A 21843-nucleotide genomic window follows, 5' to 3' on the forward strand; every position below is an offset into this window, starting at 1 on the left:
GAAAGTATTATCCACCCTTCCTTGGGTCAAAGAAAACTACTCCTCCAGCATGCAATTTGTGATCCCTTGTGGAAGCCTATCCTGCCTGTATTGCCTCTGACTCCTTGCTTAAAGGTACTATTCTGATTATATTTGCACAGTGCATAATTACCAAAGCAATGTGCGTGCATGCGTGTGTGTGTGTGTGTGCACGTGTATGAAAATCTTGAAGTATGTTGAGTCACTAGCAGGACAATTTCTCTTCTTTCTTTATATGCATTAATATTTACATCAGTCATGTCAATAAATCTCTTCTCTCCAGAAATCCAGCCCTGTACTCAGTAGCTAATTGCAGCTGTTCCAGGAACACCACTGAGTAGCTTTTATTATAGATATGAAAAGAGTAGCATATGTGCAAAAGTTCAGTCTAATGTATTATACATTTGTTCTCTATGTTTACAAGTGGTTCTGTCTTGTCTAGTCTTTACCTAACCAGTTTTAGCCTTTATAATATAGACAACAAATCATGACCTCCAGATTCTCCCATGTTTTGTTTGGGAGGAAACAGTGGAGAAGAATTAGCTCTGTCTTTTCAGTGCTATGCTATTTCAGCCTGTTGTCGCAATACACCATTACATAATTTCAATGTTAGAATATTTAAAGCTCCGTTACTGGGACTTGCACTTTAGAGACGTCAGCAGAATGATGACAAATGAAACTGGTCAGATGTGAGGAACGGTGTGTACGGACGGGGAGGTGGTATGATGGACTACAGTGAAGTTTCCCAGGAAGAAAACATATTTCAAAGAGACAGCTGAGACAAGAGGCAACCCCACCCAGACAACCCCACCCTAAAGACATTTAGGACAGCCACTCCCTAGAATCTCTCAGAACTTATCTGTTGGGGTGAGAGTAGTAAGGTTTGTCTTGCAAGAGTCTGTCTATTGGATGTAAACAAATAAAGAATGGAACTTTGGCTGGATTGTTCTATGTTGTTCTTGGGCTGGACCTGTTATCCAGCAGGTCCACTCACCTCAGCATGAGTGGACAAATGTCACTTTGTACCCATCTGCTATTGATCATCTGATTCACCCCTAATATAATGAGTGATGAAAAATAACAGATTGTATACATCTTTTAACTGCCATTTGCTGTTGCCAGTTTAAGTGAGAAGCCCTACTGTAACTGTGGTATAGCTAAGAATGACATGAACCTGTGTACTCATGGGCTAGGATGCAAATGGATGGGAATGCAGATGAAAAAATATAGATACAGAATGCAGAATAACAGAATTGGAAGGGACCTTGTAGGTCATCTAATCCAACCCCCTACTCAAGCAGGAGACACAACCCTATACCATTTTTGACAAGTGGCTGTCCAATCTCTTCTTGGAAGTCTCCAATGATGAAGCACCCACAACTTGAAGAACCCAGTTCTTGCAACCTTTCTTCATATGTTTTAGCCTTCAGGCCCTAATCATGTTTGTTACTCTTCTCTGCGCTCTTTCCAGAGGCTCAACATCTTTTTTTATAGAGTGGCGACTAAAACTAGCTGCAGTATTCTAGGTATGGCCTTATAAAGGCTTTATAAGTACTAGTACCTGACGTCATCTTGATTCAATCCCTCTGTTAATGTAATTTAGGATTGAATTGGCCTTTTTGGCTGCTGCCACACACTGCTGGGTCATATTTAATTGATTGTCCACTAGGACTCCAAGATCCCTCTCACAGTTACTGCTATTAAGCCAGGTTTCACCTAATCTGTGTTTGTACTTTTGGTTTTTCTTGCCTAAGTGTAAGACTTTACTTTTCTCTACATTGAATTTCATTTTGTTAGATAGGGCCCTGTGTTCAAGTCTGTCGAGATTCATCTGGATCTTAAGCCTATCATCTAGAGTATTCCTACCAGCTTAGTATCATCTGCAAATTTGATAAACTTCCCTTATCAAATTATCAGGTTATGTTTGTTCTGTTTCTTCTAATTGATCAAAAACTGGTGTTAATCAGGGATGTTGAAAGCATTGTCCATTTTGGCTGAAATGTATACATTTGTTGAATTCCAAAATATCTTAATATTATTAGGATGGTGGAACCTCCTGTAAAAGCTGTCAAAACTTCCACACATATAACGTTGCACAATAGCTCTAAGAGAATCTACATTTGCTTCTCAAAAGGTAGTCCATGTTTATTTGCATTGCAAAGTCTTACAACTATTGCCAAAATTAGGACTGGCATGTTGCCCTGTATGAGGCCCATAGAAGAGTAAAGCATTTTCTCTTCTGGAACAAATCAGGCTAAAGTTGGATCTAAGGTACCGTGGATTACGAATTTACATTTAGAACTGAGTGAACCTTTTATTAGAAAAATTCTCAGTAGGGAATCTAAACTTGGAGCCAAATCACCTTCAGTGAGCAAAGATATATCTAAAAGGGAGTCAGTTTTAAATGAGATACATTCCTTTCAGCTCTCTAGGTGCCATGAGAAAGCTTTGTGTCATAGATCTAATCAAAGGGCATTCGTCTTTCATTTGCTCAATCACTCTGTAATATATCTGTGCTGAATGAGCTCCAATTTTCCATGAATAGAAAGAATAAATAAATAATGTTACTAGAGGGATACTGTAAGTTTTGAAACAGGTCCCAATACTAAATCAGATTTTTGTTTAAAACTTCTGTTTTAATTTTAAAAGGTTCAGGTCATTCAACAAAGCTAGTAGAATCCCTACCATGCTATAGACACGCAGCAAATACTAGTTGCATAAAATGAATGGGATTATCAGAAGCTACACTGGTGAATTATCATTGCTGATCCTAAGTAATAATGTATTTAGGATAAGAAATATATATATATTTTTTTTACAAAACATGAGCAAGAATGCTTCTGACTAGCCATTAGCTAAATGAACTATAAATCCTGGGAAATTTATGTTTTTACTCACCAAGATCAAAGACATAGACTCCTGGAAGGCAATACTCAGCATTCTGGCTTGAACAACCTCCAAATAAATATATCTTGCCTTTTACTACACTATAAAAGCAAAGTTGAAATGTTAAAGTCATCCATAAAACTTCTGTATCTCCCCGCCCCATGGTTAGAAATTTCTGTAGAAAAATATACCCCTTGGTTCCTCAAAGAATACTGCTGACCTATAATATTCTTTACCACACAGTTGTATCAATAATCTAATTTGGGAGTGGAGAAGCTTTTTGGTCCTCAACAACCAGGAGTGCTGGCAGGATTCCAGGATGTGCCTCCAATAGCTGCCCAGTTAATGAATGTTAGGAAGAATTGAGGATTATAACAAGGTGGGTGTGTTTCCAGGCTGTTTCTAGCATTCATCAGCTAGGCAATAGAAGCAGGTGAGAAGCAGGGAGCGGACAAGGGCCATATGGAAGCCAGCTGAGGGCTACAAGTCATTTGTAGATCATAGGAAGCCCAAATGTGATCTACATTCTGTTTTTTAAAATTTTGGTGCAGTTTATATTTCTATAAATAGTATTTTTATAATTTTGGGGGCTGTTCACCCATGCATGGCCTTGATGATGCCCTGCACCAAGATTCAATTGGTGAATAGAATGGAATGGAATGGAATAGAATAGAATAGAATAGAATAGCAAGGTTGGAAGGGACCTTAGAGGTCTTCTAGTCCAACCCCTGCTCAGGGAGGGAAGCCTACACCAGTGATAGTGAACTTTTTAGACACCGAGTGCCCAAACTGCGTGTATGTGTATGCCCAAACTGAAAGGTCTGCACGTGTGCAAATGCACGCGTGCATATACATGCACAAATGTGCACATGTGCGGACATGTGCTAACGCGCACATGCACAGACATGCGTGCATGTGCAGCAGAGACCCAAAGACCAGCTGGCCAGCGGAAGGTGGAGCATCCCAACACCGGCAGTGCAACAAGAGGTAAGATCTTTTTCAAGAGCTTCTGTTCTGTCATTTGCAGGGAAACAGAAGCTCATGAAAGAAACTCCACAGACATCTGACTTGGGGTGACAGCACGCATGCCAGCAGAGAGGGTTCTGAGTGCCACCTCTGGCACGCATGCATAGGTTCGCCATCACGGCCCTATACATTTCAGACAAATAGTTGTCCAATCTCTTCTTAAAAACTTCCAGCGTTAGAGCATTCACAACTTCTGGAGGTAAGCCATTCCACTGGTTAATTGCTCTAACTGTCAGGAAATTTCTTCTTAGTTCTAGGTTGCTTCTCTCCTTGATTACAGTAGGAGAGAAAAGACGTAGACACTATCAAATCAATGGCCTTTAGATTTTAGTAGCCTTCATGCTGCCTGAAGATAATGAGATTTAAAGTCAATCTGACACCAAGCAACTGCTTTCTTGGCTACTGGTATTCCCTGGGCTTCCAGGGAGTATTGGAATGCAATTTTGTTATTCTCAGCTTGAGCACAGAGACAATACAATGCCCATAGCTGAAATCCACAAGAGCTATCCTACATGGGAAATTGTATTAAAATCAGGGGTAAAATGTTCCCGGTTCGGACCGGATCACCCGATACTGTAGCAATGGCAGCAGGTGGTTTGGAGAACCGGTAGCAAAAATCCCTGCCCACCCCGCCCATGCCCAGCTGAGCCATGAGACCATCAGAGGCTGTTTTTTTAACTTTTAAAAGCATTTTTTCTACAACCTCTTCGGCCGAAAAAATGCTTTTAAAAGTAAAAAAAAAAAGCCTCTGATGATTGCGCGACTCAGCTGGGATCGTCAGAGGCTTCTAAAAGCATTTTTTTCTGCAACCTCTTTGGCTGAAGAGGTTGTAGAAAAAATGCTTTTAAAAGTTAAAAAAAAAAAGTTGGTCACACCCACCCAGTCACATTACCCCCCCACCAAGCCACGCCCACAGAACCGGTAGTAACAAATTTTAGATTTCACCCCTGATTAAAATGGTACTATTATGGATGAGAATGAAGGGTGGATATCCATGCACAATCATAAATATGGATTCCTTACCAAGAACTAACCAGCTGAGTAAACTATTTGGTGCAGAACAAATGAATGGACAATACAATGAAACATCTTCGAATTCATTTATGTTTAGGTATAATTGAATTAATCTTAGCTTCAGCAGTATTTTTGGAGGAAAGTATTTGTGCTTTCCTTTCTTTATGATGAACTCAATTGCATGAAATCAATGCTGCAGGACACCCTTCTGCAACGCAGTGCCCTCAATGTGCTGGAAAATTTTCTTATAACAACAGGTGGCCTACTTAATGGTCACCTACTTTTTTCTAGCTCTTTGGTGTTTTAAACCAGGTGTGGCTAAGACAGTCTCCTTCTGGATATATGGTCAGTATCTAAATAGAAAGTACTAAATGACAAGCAATGTAAAATAAGATTTCTGATTTTCTGAGCTATTAGAATCACTTGTATGAAACTCAGAATGCATAAAATTCAGTTTACATCCGAAAAAGGGTACACATTGCTAATCTCCTCTCCTTTGTTTTGAGCTTGTGAAATAATCTAGTTTCATTTTATATCTTTGTATCAAGAAATGATGGATAAATTTTCTTCTTCTGAATTGTTTACTTACCTAAGTGAATGCCCTTGTCGTGGGCATGGAATGTGTCCATCCTGTGGTATCCTTTCCCACGTCAAATCAGTCAGAGTAACTGAAAATTAGGAGATATTTGAGATTACCGTCATCATCATTAAATACATCATTATATATTTACATGGGTGGAGGTGTACACACCAACAAAAAGTGCTGGTATCTAAATAAGATTTCCAATTTTTTAAAAAAAGATTGTGATGCAAGTTCACACAGTTATTTCCCTCTAAGAAAAGCAAGAGTAGATGTTTCATTTGTAAGATCCACATTTTGATTATTATACTATGGTATATAAAAAAGCTGACTATTCTTATTTATAAGAGAAAATATCTTATTTCTGAAGAAACTGATGGATGCTCCAGAAAAAGATTAGAGAAGGAGAAGAGGAAATATTTTCACTATAGATCTGGGGAATGAGTGATTAGTTTCACACATCATGCAAAATGAGAATGTGGTTGCTTTGGTTTTTCTTTACAGTGTTGTAATAATGAGATAACTGTGGTTAGAAAACAATCCATAATAACAAAATCACAGTTTAATCTTATTTGTTATATACAGTCTTTATTGACATGCAGATCAGTCAGTTAGATAGTGATCCTATCAAGTACTGTGACATTCATGGCATGTTTCATGAAATATTGAATAAAGAACATTGAACAATCAAATATTCCAAGAAAAAAATATTGGATCTACTTAGCAGAATACAGAGGCATATGCAGGCTCCATCTTTCATTAAAATGATAAAAGCAGCATCGTGTTGCTATGACACAATGACACAAAATGTATGAATCCAGTTGCTCTAAGGCATAATATGTTTTAATTAGTCTAAGCTTGGCATCTATTCATTTAATTTGTGTATCACTTGACTCCTAACATGTTGCATAAATCTAGACATTATATTTACAAACCATGGTTTATAGTTGAGCATGATGTATTCAAGAAATCTTGGTTAAAACAATGTGAGTCAAGAACAAAATTCTTCTACTAAAATGAGTCAAGAACCAAGTTCTTGATGGTACCAAATCAAGTCCCGTCCCCCTCCCCAAAACCTGCAGATGACACATTCTACAAAATGATGTATTTTTGTACAATTTTTATATTAGGAATGTGTACAGGAGAAACACTGGCAAACTATTCCTTCTTCTATTGTTTGCAATTAAAATTCCACTATTTCATAATGATAACCCTTTTTCTGCATTACAAATAACTGCTCTATTACAGTGAAAGATGTGTAACTCCAAAGAGACAAATAAACTCCTGAACATGCTGTCTGCTAGAAAAGATGAATAGTATCTCACTTGTCAACATGTAGAAGTCATTAAAATACGTTGGTTGATCATCCTGAAAAAGAAAGGAAGAAAGAGACTGAACTTGTTTTATTCAAAGGTCATCGATATTGTCATCTAGACAAGGAAAGATTTTAAAATTGAAATGTAGTTTAACTCTCTCAAGTGAGGAGTTGCATTAGAAATAATAGACAAACAATCTAGACAGAAGCAGACATATCTATGAGATATTAATAGACAATGACCAGAATGTTGTGATTCTTAAGCTCAGTGACAGGAGAGAGAAGATTTTATCCAACAGTAAAAAAGGGATGAGGCATGCAATTTATCACAGTGTGAGAACTGATGCCAAATAGTGATGAAATTAACAAGAGATAACAAAGAAAACTGATACTTACAGAAGTATTATAAAAGGAGCAGCCCCCAAATATAAATGCTATATTTCCAGCCATTACCAATGCATGTCCATGTCTAAATAGTAAATCAAACAATGATAAATATTATGGGGCACTTTCATAACATTGGCTCTATTCACTTTCACTGAAAAGAGAGACCAGCCATATTGCTATGCCTGCCTAATACAGTTCCTCCCACAGAATTGAACAAGGCACTCAGTTTCTCATAGCCACAAACACTCTAAGGCTGCTTACTCACAAAAGGCGCAATTACAAACATTTATTCCCCCTCTACTTTCTTGTGTATCTTAATGTCTCATGTTCCTCAAAGTACATCCTCAAAGTTGGGTACCAGCAGAACAATGTATGGATGAGGATGCTGGATGCAAGCTTTCTTTAACAGAGAAGCACGTTTTTGCTGGACATTTTTGTAACCCAAAATAGATGAAAAGGCAATCACAATTCAGTGGGTCCTTTCCTGACAATAGGTAAAGGTAAAGGTTCCCCTTGCACATATGTGCTAGTCATTCCCGACTCTAGGGGGCAGTGCTCATCTCCGTTTCAAAGCCGAAGAGCCAGGGCTGTCCGAAGATGTCTCCGTGGTCCTGTGGCCAGCATGACTAAACGCCAAAGGCGCCCGGAACGCTGTTACCTTCCCACCAGCAGTGGTCCCTATTTTTCTACTTGCATTTTTTACATGCTTTCAAACTGCTAGGTTGGCAGAAGCTGGGACAAGTAATGGGAGCTTACCCCATTATGCGGCATTAGGGATTCGAACTGCTGAACTGCCACCCTTCGATCGACAAGCTCAGCGTCTTAGCCACTGAGTCACTGCATCCCTACTTCCTGGCAATAAAGTCCTATAAATATGGTGAGACTTTCTTTTGCATAAGCATGTTTTAAATTAAGTGATATAAGTACACCATGAGGTAAAGTAAACCCTTTTTTTAAAAAAAGAGAAGAGAACAGCTTTGATGTGGAAGTGTTTCTTATTGTTTGCTATTTTATTGATACAAATTCAGGGTATTTCCATAATTGAGTGAAGACATCATTATACTGCTTTGCTGCATCATCATCATCATCATCATCATCATCATCATCATCATCATCATCTCTTTATTTGTCTCTATCATGTGAAAACCTTCCCTCCACCAAATGAAATAGGTATAATCCTACCTCCCTGTCATTTAAATAAGATGAATTTGATTACATATAGCATGGATAGAAATTAAAAAAATAGGATCAAAGATGCTGTTCACATATCAACAATCAAACAATAATCCAATCAGTTTCTAAGTTGCAGTTCTTACTCAATTTGTACTGTTTTCTGGAATATAGAGTTCTGTAATAATTATTCATTAACTTTTTAAAAATTTAAGGCTGACTGATTTTTTTTTATTTAACAAGAGACAAATCTCTCCAAACAGAGACTTATGGAAGTGTAAAAATAAATATTAAAAGCAAAATCCAAAAATCCAATGGATATATTAAAATATCAACCTAGAAGGGTGAGAACCAGTCAGAAAATTAACCAAAGTCAGGAGAAGCCATAGGAAAGAGCCAGACCAAGAAAGTTAGGACCAGATCACTAGATGGAACTCATCAGTCAGGGTGGACATCAATTTGGCTTCATAGGAGAAAGCAACAAATTTGTGCAAGCCTCTCTGCATCTTTCCTGGATGTAAAGGATGGATCTTTTAAAGGATTTGGCAGGTTTTCTTTAAAGCATTTGTGCTCATTTGCAAATGCATAGGTTAGGAACAGCAGAAATATTGCATTAATTACTGAGGCAAGCAGCCAAATTTAAATGAACTTGCATCAGATCTTTCAACCTATTAATATGCATTTCTGTCTCCTAGAGAGAGCTGGCAGGAAGTACCTGGCACGCTTTGCATTGCTCTGATGGCCGAGTTCTACTTGGCCACAGCAATGAGGCTGGGGATTGGATATAACTTCAAGGTTTTAAGGAGCAATTTACAGGCACCAATTGATAGAGCCTCCAGCTACATTTCTTTTCCCAGCCAGTGGAACCTGTCAGTCAGAAACACCACCACAATTGCTGTGCTTAACAGGTTATGGGATGGGTTTGGGCAACTAAGGAAAAGCACTTAAGACAAAGCTTTTAGTCACTTTCAAGTTGCCTGAATGACAGATTGAGAGTATAGACGTCTGTATGGCTGAACTGTTACTTGGGCTAATTTTGAACAGACTCTTTTAGCACTCTTCTAAAAAGTACAGGTAGTCCTTTACTTAGGACCACAACTCCGTTGTTTGCTATGAGGCGGGTTTAGCCAGAAACTGTACATAAGATCCAGTTTCTGGCAAAACTGCTATAAATCACAAAGATGTTACCGAGGGGCACTGCAAACAGCCATCACTGAGGGCCAGTTGCAAAGCACTCAAAATGTGTGGGGGTACTGGGGGGGGCAATGTTGGAACTTCAAAACCAGATCATAAGTAGATTTTTAAGGGTTCATTATAACTTCAAATGGTTAACCAACTTGTTGATGAATGCAATGTTAAGCTGCCTCTGCAGCAGTCTGGGAATGAGTTGAAAAGTGCTATCACAGGGATAGGTCCTCTAAAAATCACTACAGTTAGTGAGGCAGCTTTTTGCTGCAGTTCATGGGACATGAGGATAATGCTTTAGGAAAGCAACCTAAGCTCCCTTTCACATTGTTACTGTCTCTTCTTGCCAAACCCTCCAAAGCTGTGTGAGAAGGATCTGCAGTCACTCAGATCTATTAAGGAGCAAAAACCTCCATGCGTTCCCTGAACTTCTACAGACCTTATAGAAGAATAACAAAAACAGAATAAAACCTTACCCAGTAGTGAAGAAAAGTAGATTAAATCACTTATGTATGATCCATATAAATACAATACCTTTCTATATATAAACTTACTACACATTTCATTTATTTCTCTGTCTGGAATAAAATAAAATTCTAGGCCCCTATGGGGGAGAGAGCTGAAAATCCTTCAAGCTATCTTTCCCTTGAAAGACAACAGCAGAATGGCTGCAGACCAAGAGTCAGAAGGTGGCTTGACTTGGAGTTTCCACAAACGAGGGAACAGATTGCCCATAGGCTTCATAGAACTGAAGGTCTCCAAAACCAAACTTATTATCATTTCATACATTTCAAAAATATCACAGCTGACCACAAAACTAAATTGGCTTAGCTGTTGCAGTTGTATAATCACAATCTTGGAATCAATCTTACAGCAATATAAACTTTAGGAGGAGCTAGAAATTTATAGAGCCAAGTTCATTTCTTTGTTTGCATTTTTTCCAGTTTGACAATATCGTCTTTCACACACAAAGTCTTTCTCTACATCATTCTCTTTGGGAGAGAGTAAAACATGAGGCATTGATCTGAAGTCTCGGCTGACCATTGGTAAATCTTACTATCAAGAGAAATGGACTGTTATGTTTGGTTTTCATGGTACAATATGCATGGCTATCCCTTGATATGACTATCCTCTTAGAATCATGAATTTGGGGAGTGGGGGGAAACCCAGGGAGATTATTTAAACCTCATAAAATTGGGAGGAACCGAGGGAGATCATTTAAGCCTTATAAAATATATATATAAGAAATAGGATGAAATATGTAAGAAATAAGTTGCCGTTATGAATATAATTAACATATCTACATGATGGGATATTTAGAAGTTTCACACCACTTTAAATTATACTCAGTTTTATAAAATCATGCTTACATTATATAAACACACACAAAATGCACACAAAACAACAACACCATATATTATATACAAAATTATTATTAATAATAGATATTATAGAATCTATCTAATATACAGTAACAAAATGTGTAACTCTTATGTTATGCCCAGTGACCAAAGATATTATTGAAACTATACTGGCATGGATGCACAGATATACATTTTGTAGGAAAAACTGTTAATCAAGAAAATCTACAAGTCAGTGTTAAGGAGACATTTTTGATTTTTAAAACAGATTTCACATAGGCCAAGAATAGTTTCCTTAAACTAACCACAGTCCTACTACCAGATCTTTATCCACAATAAACTTATTTATAAATTAAATTCTAATGCAAGGTAGCCAAGAAAAAGAAAGAGAAATGTAACAGTTCACTGAATACTTTTAGTGCTATATTTCAGTTTAACACAGAGACATAAATTAAGAGTGACTGTTTTCTGGGGGTTTTTAACTACTGTGCCATACCTAGGAGTTGGAGGATTTCCATTCACTTCCTTTTTAGTCCAATATCCACTTGCAAATGCCATCTAAGAAAGCTGTATTTGGGGAAGAAAATAATGGATTATTTTGAGAATATTTAATGGAATTTCTGTTGGTGATCACTAATAAATATGAATTATGTCTGGGATGAGATCGACCAATGTGTATTTGGGAATTGCTTCCATTTGTGAAAGTGACCAGGACCGACAAGTTCCTTTCTCCATTGAAAATTCATTCCAGAGATTGTCCTGGTTTTTATATGGAAGAAAAGGAAGGGCAAGGTTGAACAACTGCAGTCCGGAGTGGAAGGGACCACATAAATCTTGGATTTCATCCTCTATCTTCAATTCAACTTTTACCAACATGGTCCATCTGGATGTGTCTAAAATGCAACTCACAAAATTTCTACTTAGCATGACCAAAGAGAAATTCTGGCTGAAAAATATGGCAGGAATGGACTTCAACATGTCTAAACATAATCAGCCGAAAAAGTATTAATAGAGTATTATCATATTCACTGAAACTGATAACAGTAATGGTTCTGTTGCAATCTTCCTTGTAATTTGTTTGTGGAAGTTCTCCAATAATGACAAAGCATGAAAGAAAATTGAATTCCCTCCCCGTTTTATTTTTTTCTCTGTGTTCTACTCACCGCTGTGATTCTGTTTCTCTAGAAATGCAGGAATATATCTGCAACTTCAGTAAGCCTCCCAATTTTAATTTTACCAGTTTAATCAACCTCTTTACCTGCCCTGATTAACAGTTGCTATGGTACCAACATACACAGATTGAAATGCACACCTTTGTTGCCTTTATAATTCTGATTTATTTCCGGGTTATTTGAAGTCATGGCAACTCAACAGACACTGACCATAATGTACACTCAATATCCCATCATTCTGTCCTTCTCTAGCAAAAACCTATTGAATGTATGTGTGGAAAATTGACATTAAAGAAACAGTAGGCACATTTTTAAATAAAGGATTAATCTTGACTTTGCAAAGACTATGGCCAGACTATGATCCTTTACATATTTTTCTATAAGCAACTGATATCCTACGCTGTATAAATACTATAAAGGACAATAAAACTATGGTAGTATTACCTGAGGATCAGATTGTAGAACTATTGCTGCAATTAAGATAAATCTTTATAGTGATTATAGTAGAGATTTTGTACCTGACCACCTTGTTGTAACACACTTCTTCTAGGTTGAGCTTGAGTTTATAGCAAGGTCCTGGTTTAGGTTTAGGTTTAGGTTTTATTTGATTTGTATACCGCCCTACTCCCGAAGGACTCAGAGCGGTGAACAGCCAACAATAAAATACATAAAATTTAAAAACCCGATAAAATCAAATTAAACTTTTTGGCCCAGACAAATTAAAATACCCCAATAATTTAAAAACAGATTAAAATTTACATATTTTAAAAAGGGAAGAGATCAGGCCAAGCCCGCTTGATGGAATAAAAAGGTCTTCACAGCACGGCGGAAGGAACGCCGTGGTAACTAACTTCCATTTGTTGTTGTTCAGTTGCTAAGCTGTGTCCGACTCTTCATGACCCCATTGACCAGCCCCCCATTTTCCACTATAATTAACTTCCATAATGTCTCTTTATTGACAATATTAGGTAAAACTACTTGCAGTAGAGGTTTAGGTTGCCCTGGCTTATCAATATTCTTGGATATGAAAATATATGATTATATCTAGGATGATGAGGAGGAAGAAGAGGAGGATTTATATGCCTTTATCAAGGTTTGGTACAAATCAAACTACAGAAATATGATCCAATAAAATAGTTCATGATTTAGTAACCAAACCAATTGGACAGATAGTTACAACAAAGACAAGCCAATTGTTGCAACTATACAAATTAGCACCACCTTACAATATAGAGAAATACATCCACAATACATATTTCTGTATAACTATGGCTAGTAGACCATCTTGTGCTTTCTTCAAATAGCTCAATGAGAAGAAGAAAACTAATCACACTATAGATTAGCCCAATGTGTGAGTCAGGCCTCTATGACAGAAAAGAAATGACATTTGTAAGCATTTTTTTTTTCTGTTGACTTTCCAAACAGTCAAGAAATTAGAGTAAAAGGCACAAATCCTTGTCCCACAAAACCATATTTTGTTTCTAACAGGCTAATTTTAGCAAAACATATCTAGGGAAAATAAAATTATTCCAAAGCTTCTATGGTTTCTTTTTACAGGGAAGATAAAACAATGTTTGCTGTCATCCTAATCCAAACACAACCCATCCATTCATCCTTCTATTTACCATATATAATTAATCCTTGAAGACAGCAATTTCTCGCCTGTCCTCCATGAAATTGTCGTTATCTTTACCCATCCCATGAATGAAAAAGGCTGAGGTCATAGTTATGCAGGCATAAGCAATGTTTTTTCTGGCCTCAAGGCAAATTTGTCAGATGAGTCTCCCAATCTCAACATTAGTCACATTACATTACAATAAATAAAACTATACCCTGCAGAAAAGCTCAGCTCCTGGTAGGGGAACATAGTGTGCTCCTATAGTAAAGTTCCAAGGTCTGTGAATGTTAACTCTACCCAAGCAGTGTATAAGGGTAAACAAAGTAAACTCAGGGCAAACAAGCAGTATAGGCAGAGGGGACATTTTTATTATTATTATTATTATTATTATTATTATTATTATTATTATTATTATTATTTACTTTATTCATTAAACATGAAACTCAGTCAACTGAACATTCAAAAATGCATCACAAATACCATTGACTGGTGCTAATGGTTGATACAGGTTGGTGCCAGTGTCCTAGGTATCAACCAAGTACCTTCTTAAGATGTACGATGTTCCAAGTAGCGCAGTTTTTTGCAGTTCCGCTGGTGATATTGCAGGAAGCTGCAATTTGTTGATGAATTATTATTATTATTATTATTATTATTATTATTATTATTATTATTATTAATTGGTTAATCTTTAGTGAGATTCACAGCCTTTGAGGCTGATTAATAGCTCAGCAGCTCGAGTCCTAACCAAGGACCTAGGAACTGTTAAGGTATCGTCGGAGGATGTAAGCTGTTCCGAGTAAGGTGGTTTTTTGTAGAGTCAAAATGTTCAAGTCCAGCAAATTTAGAATTTCTAAATAGCGGGGTAGCCCTTTGGGTATTGCTCCGAGGGCTCCAATTACAATTGGGACAACACACGATTTCTTTTTCCACAGTCGCTCAACTTCAATTTGTAAGTCCCGGTACTTTGTGATTTTTTCTTGCTGCTTATCTTCAATTCGTGCATCACCAGGTATTGCAATGTCAATGAACCATACTTTTTTCTTTTCAATTATTGTTATGTCAGGTGTGTTGTGGACCAAGTGCCTGTCAGTCTGAATCCTAAAGTCCCACAAGATCTTGAGTTTCTCATTCTCTAAAACTTTCTCAACCTGATGTTCCCAGTGGTTTTTGCTGTACTCAAATCCAAACTTCTGGCACAATTTCCAGTGAATGATTTTAGCAACACGGTCATGGCGTTGTAGGTAGTCAGTTTGTGAAATTTTGCTGCACCCACTGATCAGGTGGTCAACTGTCTCTTCTTTTTCATTGCAGAGGCGGCATTTGCTGTTGGTGGTAACATGTTGAATTTTTGCCTTCATACAGTTTGTGGCTACAGTTTATTATTATTATTATTATTATTATTATGTGAAGGGATAGCAATGTTTTTAATTTCTGGTCCTGGATTGCTCTGAATTTTTGACCAAAAGGGAGGGGGGTAGATAAAGTAAGATACCTATGTGTGAAATTATTTAGAAATTGAGTTAAGGATAGAAATCATGGTTGGCACTCAAGCTAACATAAAGACCCTGGATTGATTATGTTCCCAGCAGTTGGCGTTTTACAATAAACAGAAACACTTAAGCATATTGCTATTAGAGCTGCATTAGTAAGGCATCTGGTGTTAACTACAATGATACACAAACAATGAAACATGCATCATGGCCTAACAATACAAATGCCACCCTTAGTGGTGGCATGAAATGTGAGAAGGTCATGTTTAACAAGAACACTGCATTAAGAGATGTTAAAATAGAGAGTGAGAGCCGATTGCTCTAACAGGTTTTCTTACCAGGCACTGAGTCCAATATCTATATACATCTATGTACACGGTTTGGAAAAAAATGCAACGTCTTTATGTCAGACTATAATACCAAAATAATAAATATTATGGATAGTTGCCAATCTCTTATATGAAATGATATTAAAAGACGGCAGAAGTCCTAATAAATGATAAGGAGTTTTCCTCATTCCTAACCACAGCATGGCTGTGCCCCAGCAACCCCGACTGCATTCATTTCATGCCCTGCCCATATCTGAGGCAGCTTAAACTTCTAGAACAGGGGTGTCAAACTGGCAGCCCAAGGGCCGGATGCATCACGCGTAGGCCACGCCCACCCCAGTTCTGCAAAAAACATCATGAAATGTCACATGATGGCATGACACCACGAGTTTGATATCTGTGTTCTAGAATATAAACTGAGAGCAAACCCTACTCTGTATTAGCACCAATGATGTTACCTTGTTTGCGTAATGAAACATCTGCAAGAAAACAACAAAGCTCAGAGAGCACCAAGGACCCCTCATCTTAAATTTCTCCTTACCTGCTCAAGTTACATTGTGGTGCTTTCGGTCTTTTCACAACACGTTTGCTGTGAATACAGTTTCAGGGATTGTGATCTACTTAGCTCTTATTGGCCATTTCTATCTACTGTGAGAACACTCCATTCCCTGTGGTTGTTGAGCTCTTCCTTCTGCAGTTTGGGTTGGATTGCAAGGCAGACTCCTGGCTCCTGGTAATTCTGACTGCTGCTTTCAATAGTGCTTGTCAGCTCCTACACAGCCTCCTTATAAATATAGGGTTAGATATCTTCTAAAAGAGCATTGGACCTGATTTTAAGCACTAGTTAATGATTCTAAGAGTGCTGGTCCTGCCTTATACAGGCTGAGTTAACAGTGAAATGAAAGCCAGATTCTGCTGCGTTACAGGTTTTCTACAGTTTGGGCTGACATTAGTTTTTCCCATTTTCCATTTTTTAAATGATTATTTCTGAAGGCCCATGCAAAAATGCTATTGCTCTGGACAATGACCTCACACAGCTGCAGTTTCCATGACTTTGTGCAGTGCTTCACAGCTATTTTCTTATTACTTTTCAGAGAATTAGCAATATTATGTTCCTCTTGGAGGGAGAGCGGGCATCACTGGGCCGCCCCACTCCATACCAGCTTTATTAGCAGTAGGTGCTATGGTGATGGCTATTGTTGTGACAAGTAAGCCACTCAGATTTGTGTGACTCAAGATATCCGCTCTAGCATTCAGGTTCTCTTTGGCTATTATCTAGCTACTTCTGGATGCTGCCAGACTTGAGGTTGATTGCTCCTTCCTTAACCCCATTCGGGCTGGATGCATCTTATCTGTCAGCTGTGCTGTTTCTGAATTAAGCCCATTTTCAAAAAAGCATTATATAGAAATAGCATGGATGACAGGTACGAGACACAAAGGACAAGCTATATGGAAGAACAGGACTCTTTTCTGCTTCACCTTGCATCCTGCCACCTGCCTTAGCATTTACCATCGGTGAGATACGTAATTAGAGAAATGCTAAACCTGCCATTCAGGAATCCGTTTAAATTCACCAGATCTTCACGTTAAGGACAGTGATTAGTGGCTGTTTTCCACTGGTAGATGAGAAATAAAGAAAGGGAATCCCTTTCCTGGCTTCCGTGGGCTTCTTTCTTGTCTGTAATCAAGTACAGAATAGGAAAATCAAGTGGCAGAATAGGAAAGGCCTGAAAGTGGTGGGTTGTGGAGGGAAAGGTGGTGGAGTGAACAATTATGCTCACATACTTTTCTGTAGCAATATCAATAGCACTTCACAGTGCTTTACAGTCCTCTCTAAGAAGTTTTCAGAGTCAACATATTGCCTCCAACAATCTGGGTCCTCATTTTACCGACCTCGGAAGGATGGAAGGCTGAGTCAACCTTGAGCCTGGTGAGATTTGAACTGCCAAACTGCTGGCAGCTGGTGATCAGAAGTAGCCTGCAGTACTGCACTCTAACCACCGCAGCTCTTTTTCTGTAGGTTCAAGAAATGGTGGACATCATTATGGTTGAAAGACCCCTTAGTTAATTCTAATAAAACAGCAATGTTCAGATTAATTAATAACAGCAATGTTCAGATTAATTAATTTATATATCTGCACAACTGAATACAATGAATTCATTTGTATGGAACTATAGATTTATTTATGCCTACCTACTGGTAAAATAAGTCTTGATGTAATCAAGGTATTTCTATTCATAACGAAGTGTTGAATCCATTGTTAGGGAAATAACTTTACTTTTTAATTTCACAAATGCTATAGGAATCACTTTATTGTCTCTAAAGAAACAGCAGTATGATGGAACTATGAATCCTAACCCTAACCCAGTTATTCCAATGATTCTGTTTCTTAATAACAGAAATAGGCAGTTGTATGTGTTCTATCAATACACTGAGTTACAATTGAAGCAGTTTTTATTATTAGCAAGCCCAGGCACCAAATGTATTATCAGTGCTGAATATTAATGGTCTCTGTTTGACTGTCAGATGCTCTTTTAAACTCCAGCAAGTCAATGAAATTCAGATAATTTTGGAATCCAAATTCCTTCTTTACCGTGATATTAATGGCAATTTCTGACTACACAAGTAGAGCAGATCAGTTAATACCAAGACAGAATTAAAAACCTGAATGTTAATGAATCGGTCTTGCCATTTTATGCTTTGAAGACAGATGTTGGGAACCATCCAGCCTGGCAGGGAGGCGGGATGAGCTAGTCTAGAATCACTGTTGCAATTGCAAAAGGGGTGGAACTGGTTTCCCTGAATTCCTTGGAGCCTCATCTAATTGTTCCAAGAATAGGCTGCCAGACGATTCCTGTATTATAGGAAGAGTGTAATAAAGTAGTTAGTTTGAACTCTGCACGTGTGGAGATCTGGTTGCTTATGCCTGAGAACAGTTCCTTCACAATCATTAATTTTTTAAAAAACAGCTTCTGTTGTGGGTTTGCTCTGCTATTTGACTGTTTCTGAGGAACTCAGGCAAGGGAATTGTTAAGAGAATTATCTTGAGAAATGAGAAAAAAATTACTAATCTAGAAATTGAAGATTGGATTAGGGGAATGTAATTTATCCATTTTTGAAAAAGCAGTATTTCTACCAATCCCACCCCTCCCCCATGCACCATAGCTCCCTTTGGCATAGATTTTAAGGTAACTTATAAAATTAAGTTTTATCCTTTTTAAAATGAAACCATACTTATTATTTCATATATATGTGATATGGTTAATTTTTTTTAGTTTATTTTGTTTTTGGTAGTTTTTGTGTATTCTTTAACACAGTGGCCCCCAACTTTTTGGGCACTAGGGACCAATTCCAGGGAGAAAGGTTTTTCCGCGGAAATGGTGTGGTTTTGTGTGCTGCCTGGTTTTGTGGATGGGGCTTCGCTTGTTTGTGCATCCTAGTTTCTGGCATGCGGCAGCCCTATGCTGGTCCATGGACTGAGGACCCCGGCTTTAATAAACCTTTATTTTATTTTTTAAAAAATAATATAATAAAATGCCCCGTCTTGGCCTCATTAACAGGAAAAAAAAATGTTGTATTACTAATAATTCCTTGGATAAAATAATCTGGTTTTTTAACCATCCCTATTGAAGAAAGTGATCAATGACTTTTGAACTTGATGACTTTAAATTTATTGATCTGATTAAAGAGTATCATATAAAAATTTAGGATACATTTCACTGTACAATTACTGATTTTGCATTCATTTTGCATTTTGAATGTTTACTGAAACCTAATCCCTACTAATTGCAGAAAGTTAAATAAGAACAAACCTAAGCAATGCTTGGCTCTCACAATTCCAGGAAATCCAGGAAGTAAAAAAAAAAAACCACACATTAGGAAATTCCTTCAATATTGTTGCTAAGAAAAATGTATCGATGTGCCATAAATTTCAAGGAGTTGAGAAAGACCTGGAGAACGTATTTAGCAACAGACTTAACAGGAACTTCTTGATTTACAGCCATTCATTTAGCAAACATTCAGTTACAAATCAGTGAAAAAAGTGAGTTACAACTGGCTTTTTCTTGCACAATTGGAACAGTCCCATGACCACATAATCTAAATTTGGGCGCTTGGCAACCACCATATATTTACAATGGTTGCAGCATCCCAGGGTCATGCGATAACCATTTGCAACCTTCCTAAAATGACTTCCAACAAGCATAGATTATTGGATGCAATAGGCCGACTCTGTAAACCGTTTAGAGAAGGCTGTAAAGCACTGCGAAGCACTATATAAATCTATGTGCTATTGCTACAGCCAATGGGAAAAGCTGGATTTGCTTAATAACCACATGATTCACTTAACTGTGGTGTTTCACTTAACCACCGTGGCACAAAAGGTTATAAAAACAGGCACGACTCCTTTAACAACCAACTTGCTTAGCAATTGAAATTCTGGTGCAACTATGGTTGTAAATCGAGGACTTACCTGTACCCAACTAATTAATTAAGCAGTAAATTTCAGTATAGCTAAAAGCTAATGTAATATCGAAACATCTTGTGCCTTACTCCCAATACTTTGTGTGCAACAATTATCCTTGACATGTCTTATGTAATAAAAAAATAGCATCGCTTTAACAACTTTACATTCGGTGCCCCTTTTATACACTTGTAATGCCATACAATAAAGAGCAAAGCATGAAAATACACCAACGTTTACATCAACAGGTGGATTGACAATCGAATAAAGAATAGATAAAAGTTAATATAAATTTTAAAATGCGTATGTAAATTACGTTACATTAGGTTGAAATGTAAAAGAATCCATCTAACCTGTGTAGAAAAATAACACTGTCTGACTGATTACATTGTATTATAATAAATTTCAATAAAAAATTAAAAAAAGAAAAGAAAATACATCAACATTTAAAAATAAAAAGAAAATACACCGACTACACATAAACGGGTACAAATAGAAATGGGTGGAGCACCACAGCCTCTTTCTCACGTATCTAGATGCTAGGAAGCAAAGGTGCAAGCATAATTTTTAACTTGTTAGTCTTAATTGCACTTTTAACTGTTAAATTATAAGATTTGGATTTAATTTCTTTTAAACTTTTTCATTAGATGTTTTTTACTGTTGTGAGCCGCCCTGAGTCCGGCTGAAGATAGGGCGGCATATAAATCTCATTAATAATAATAATAATAATAATAATAATAATGATGATAATAATGATAATAACCCCTCCGAGGAGCTCTACCTTGTCGTGGTGGAGGGGCTTGCGTGCTCTAGTGATCCTAAGGGCTATGCTGAACAGGTGCAACCATATCAGACAGACCTTAGGTGAAGGGCCAGACAAAATCTGCTCCACAACCCATTCAAACATGGTGAATACAGAAAAAATGAAATTTATGCCGGCTGAACCGTCGCCCGGATTAACAAGGGTTCCGTTGGATGCTATGGCTCCTGGGCATTCTACGCAAAATGAGTTACAGGGCTCAACTCCCTCTGCTAGGCAACCAGGGCATGGAGCTGACAAGTTACTGGAAGAAAAACCCAAAAAGCGAAAAATCTGGACCAGGGAAGAAAACACCTCTATTATGAAAGCTTACTATCAGTCTGAGCCAGCAAAACATGGATTTCAAAAAAGAATGTATCAGATTTGGAAGATGAACCATACGGACTGTGACACCAGTGAACAAAGATTAATGGACCAACGACGTGTAATCCTAAACCACAAATTTTTCACTACAGAAGAATTAATAGCAATAGAAGAGAAAGCAATTAATGGTCTGAGTACAACAACAAAGAAGAGTAACATCAAGAATGATTTCCAGACTCAAAAGCAAATTGAGGAAGAAAGGGAAGAAGAGGATACTGAAATGGATGAAGATAAAGAACAAGGAAGCACTAAAGAACAAACACCAACAGATAGTGCTCAATTAGCTAGAAAAATAAAGCACCAAATGGAAGATGATGAAAGAACACGTTTGCCAAAGCTGAACCAAGTGAACCGGAAAGAATTGAGAAATGTACTAAAAAAGGTCAATGAGGCTGTGCAAACTATTCGAACCACTACATTAGCCAAAACTAACCAACTGATGTATGCAGCAGCTGTCATAACCACCAAAGAACTGGGGTTGAAAATACAAAAGAACCAAAGAGGCAAGAAGGGGAAGCCTAAGTGGAAAATTCGGTTAGAAGTGAAGATCAAAAAAGTACGTGGAGATTTGAGCAACTTGAAGAACCTAAGGCAAGGTCAGCTAAAGAACAAGCAGGTCAAAAGCAGCCTGGAAGCAAGATACGAT

At 37.6% G+C, this 21843-nt stretch overlaps 1 protein-coding gene across 2 annotated transcripts in view; it reads right to left on the reverse strand.

The window, feature by feature from the left end:
* The window catches only part of LOC117661356 (kelch domain-containing protein 1-like), a 66662-nt gene extending 54177 nt beyond the window's left edge, over window positions 1-12485 (reverse strand). The window contains exons 1-6 of one of the 2 annotated variants that reach the window (XM_087886054.1): window positions 12106-12485; window positions 11439-11509; window positions 7236-7308; window positions 6850-6892; window positions 5534-5612; window positions 2917-3005 (exon numbers count right to left, since the gene is read on the reverse strand). In XM_087886054.1, coding sequence (XP_087742180.1) covers window positions 2917-3005; window positions 5534-5612; window positions 6850-6892; window positions 7236-7308; window positions 11439-11500 — 346 coding nt within the window. In that variant the 5' untranslated portion in view covers window positions 11501-11509; window positions 12106-12485. The remainder of the gene's footprint in view (window positions 1-2916; window positions 3006-5533; window positions 5613-6849; window positions 6893-7235; window positions 7309-11438; window positions 11510-12105) is intronic. The other variant, XM_034410056.3, reaches the window with a different exon arrangement.
* Between the last annotated feature and the right edge of the window lie 9358 nt (window positions 12486-21843).

The sequence above is a fragment of the Pantherophis guttatus genome, chromosome 2 (genome assembly GCF_059756535.1).
Source record: "Pantherophis guttatus breed Tessera chromosome 2, ASM5975653v1, whole genome shotgun sequence".
Classification (NCBI taxonomy): domain Eukaryota; kingdom Metazoa; phylum Chordata; class Lepidosauria; order Squamata; family Colubridae; genus Pantherophis; species Pantherophis guttatus.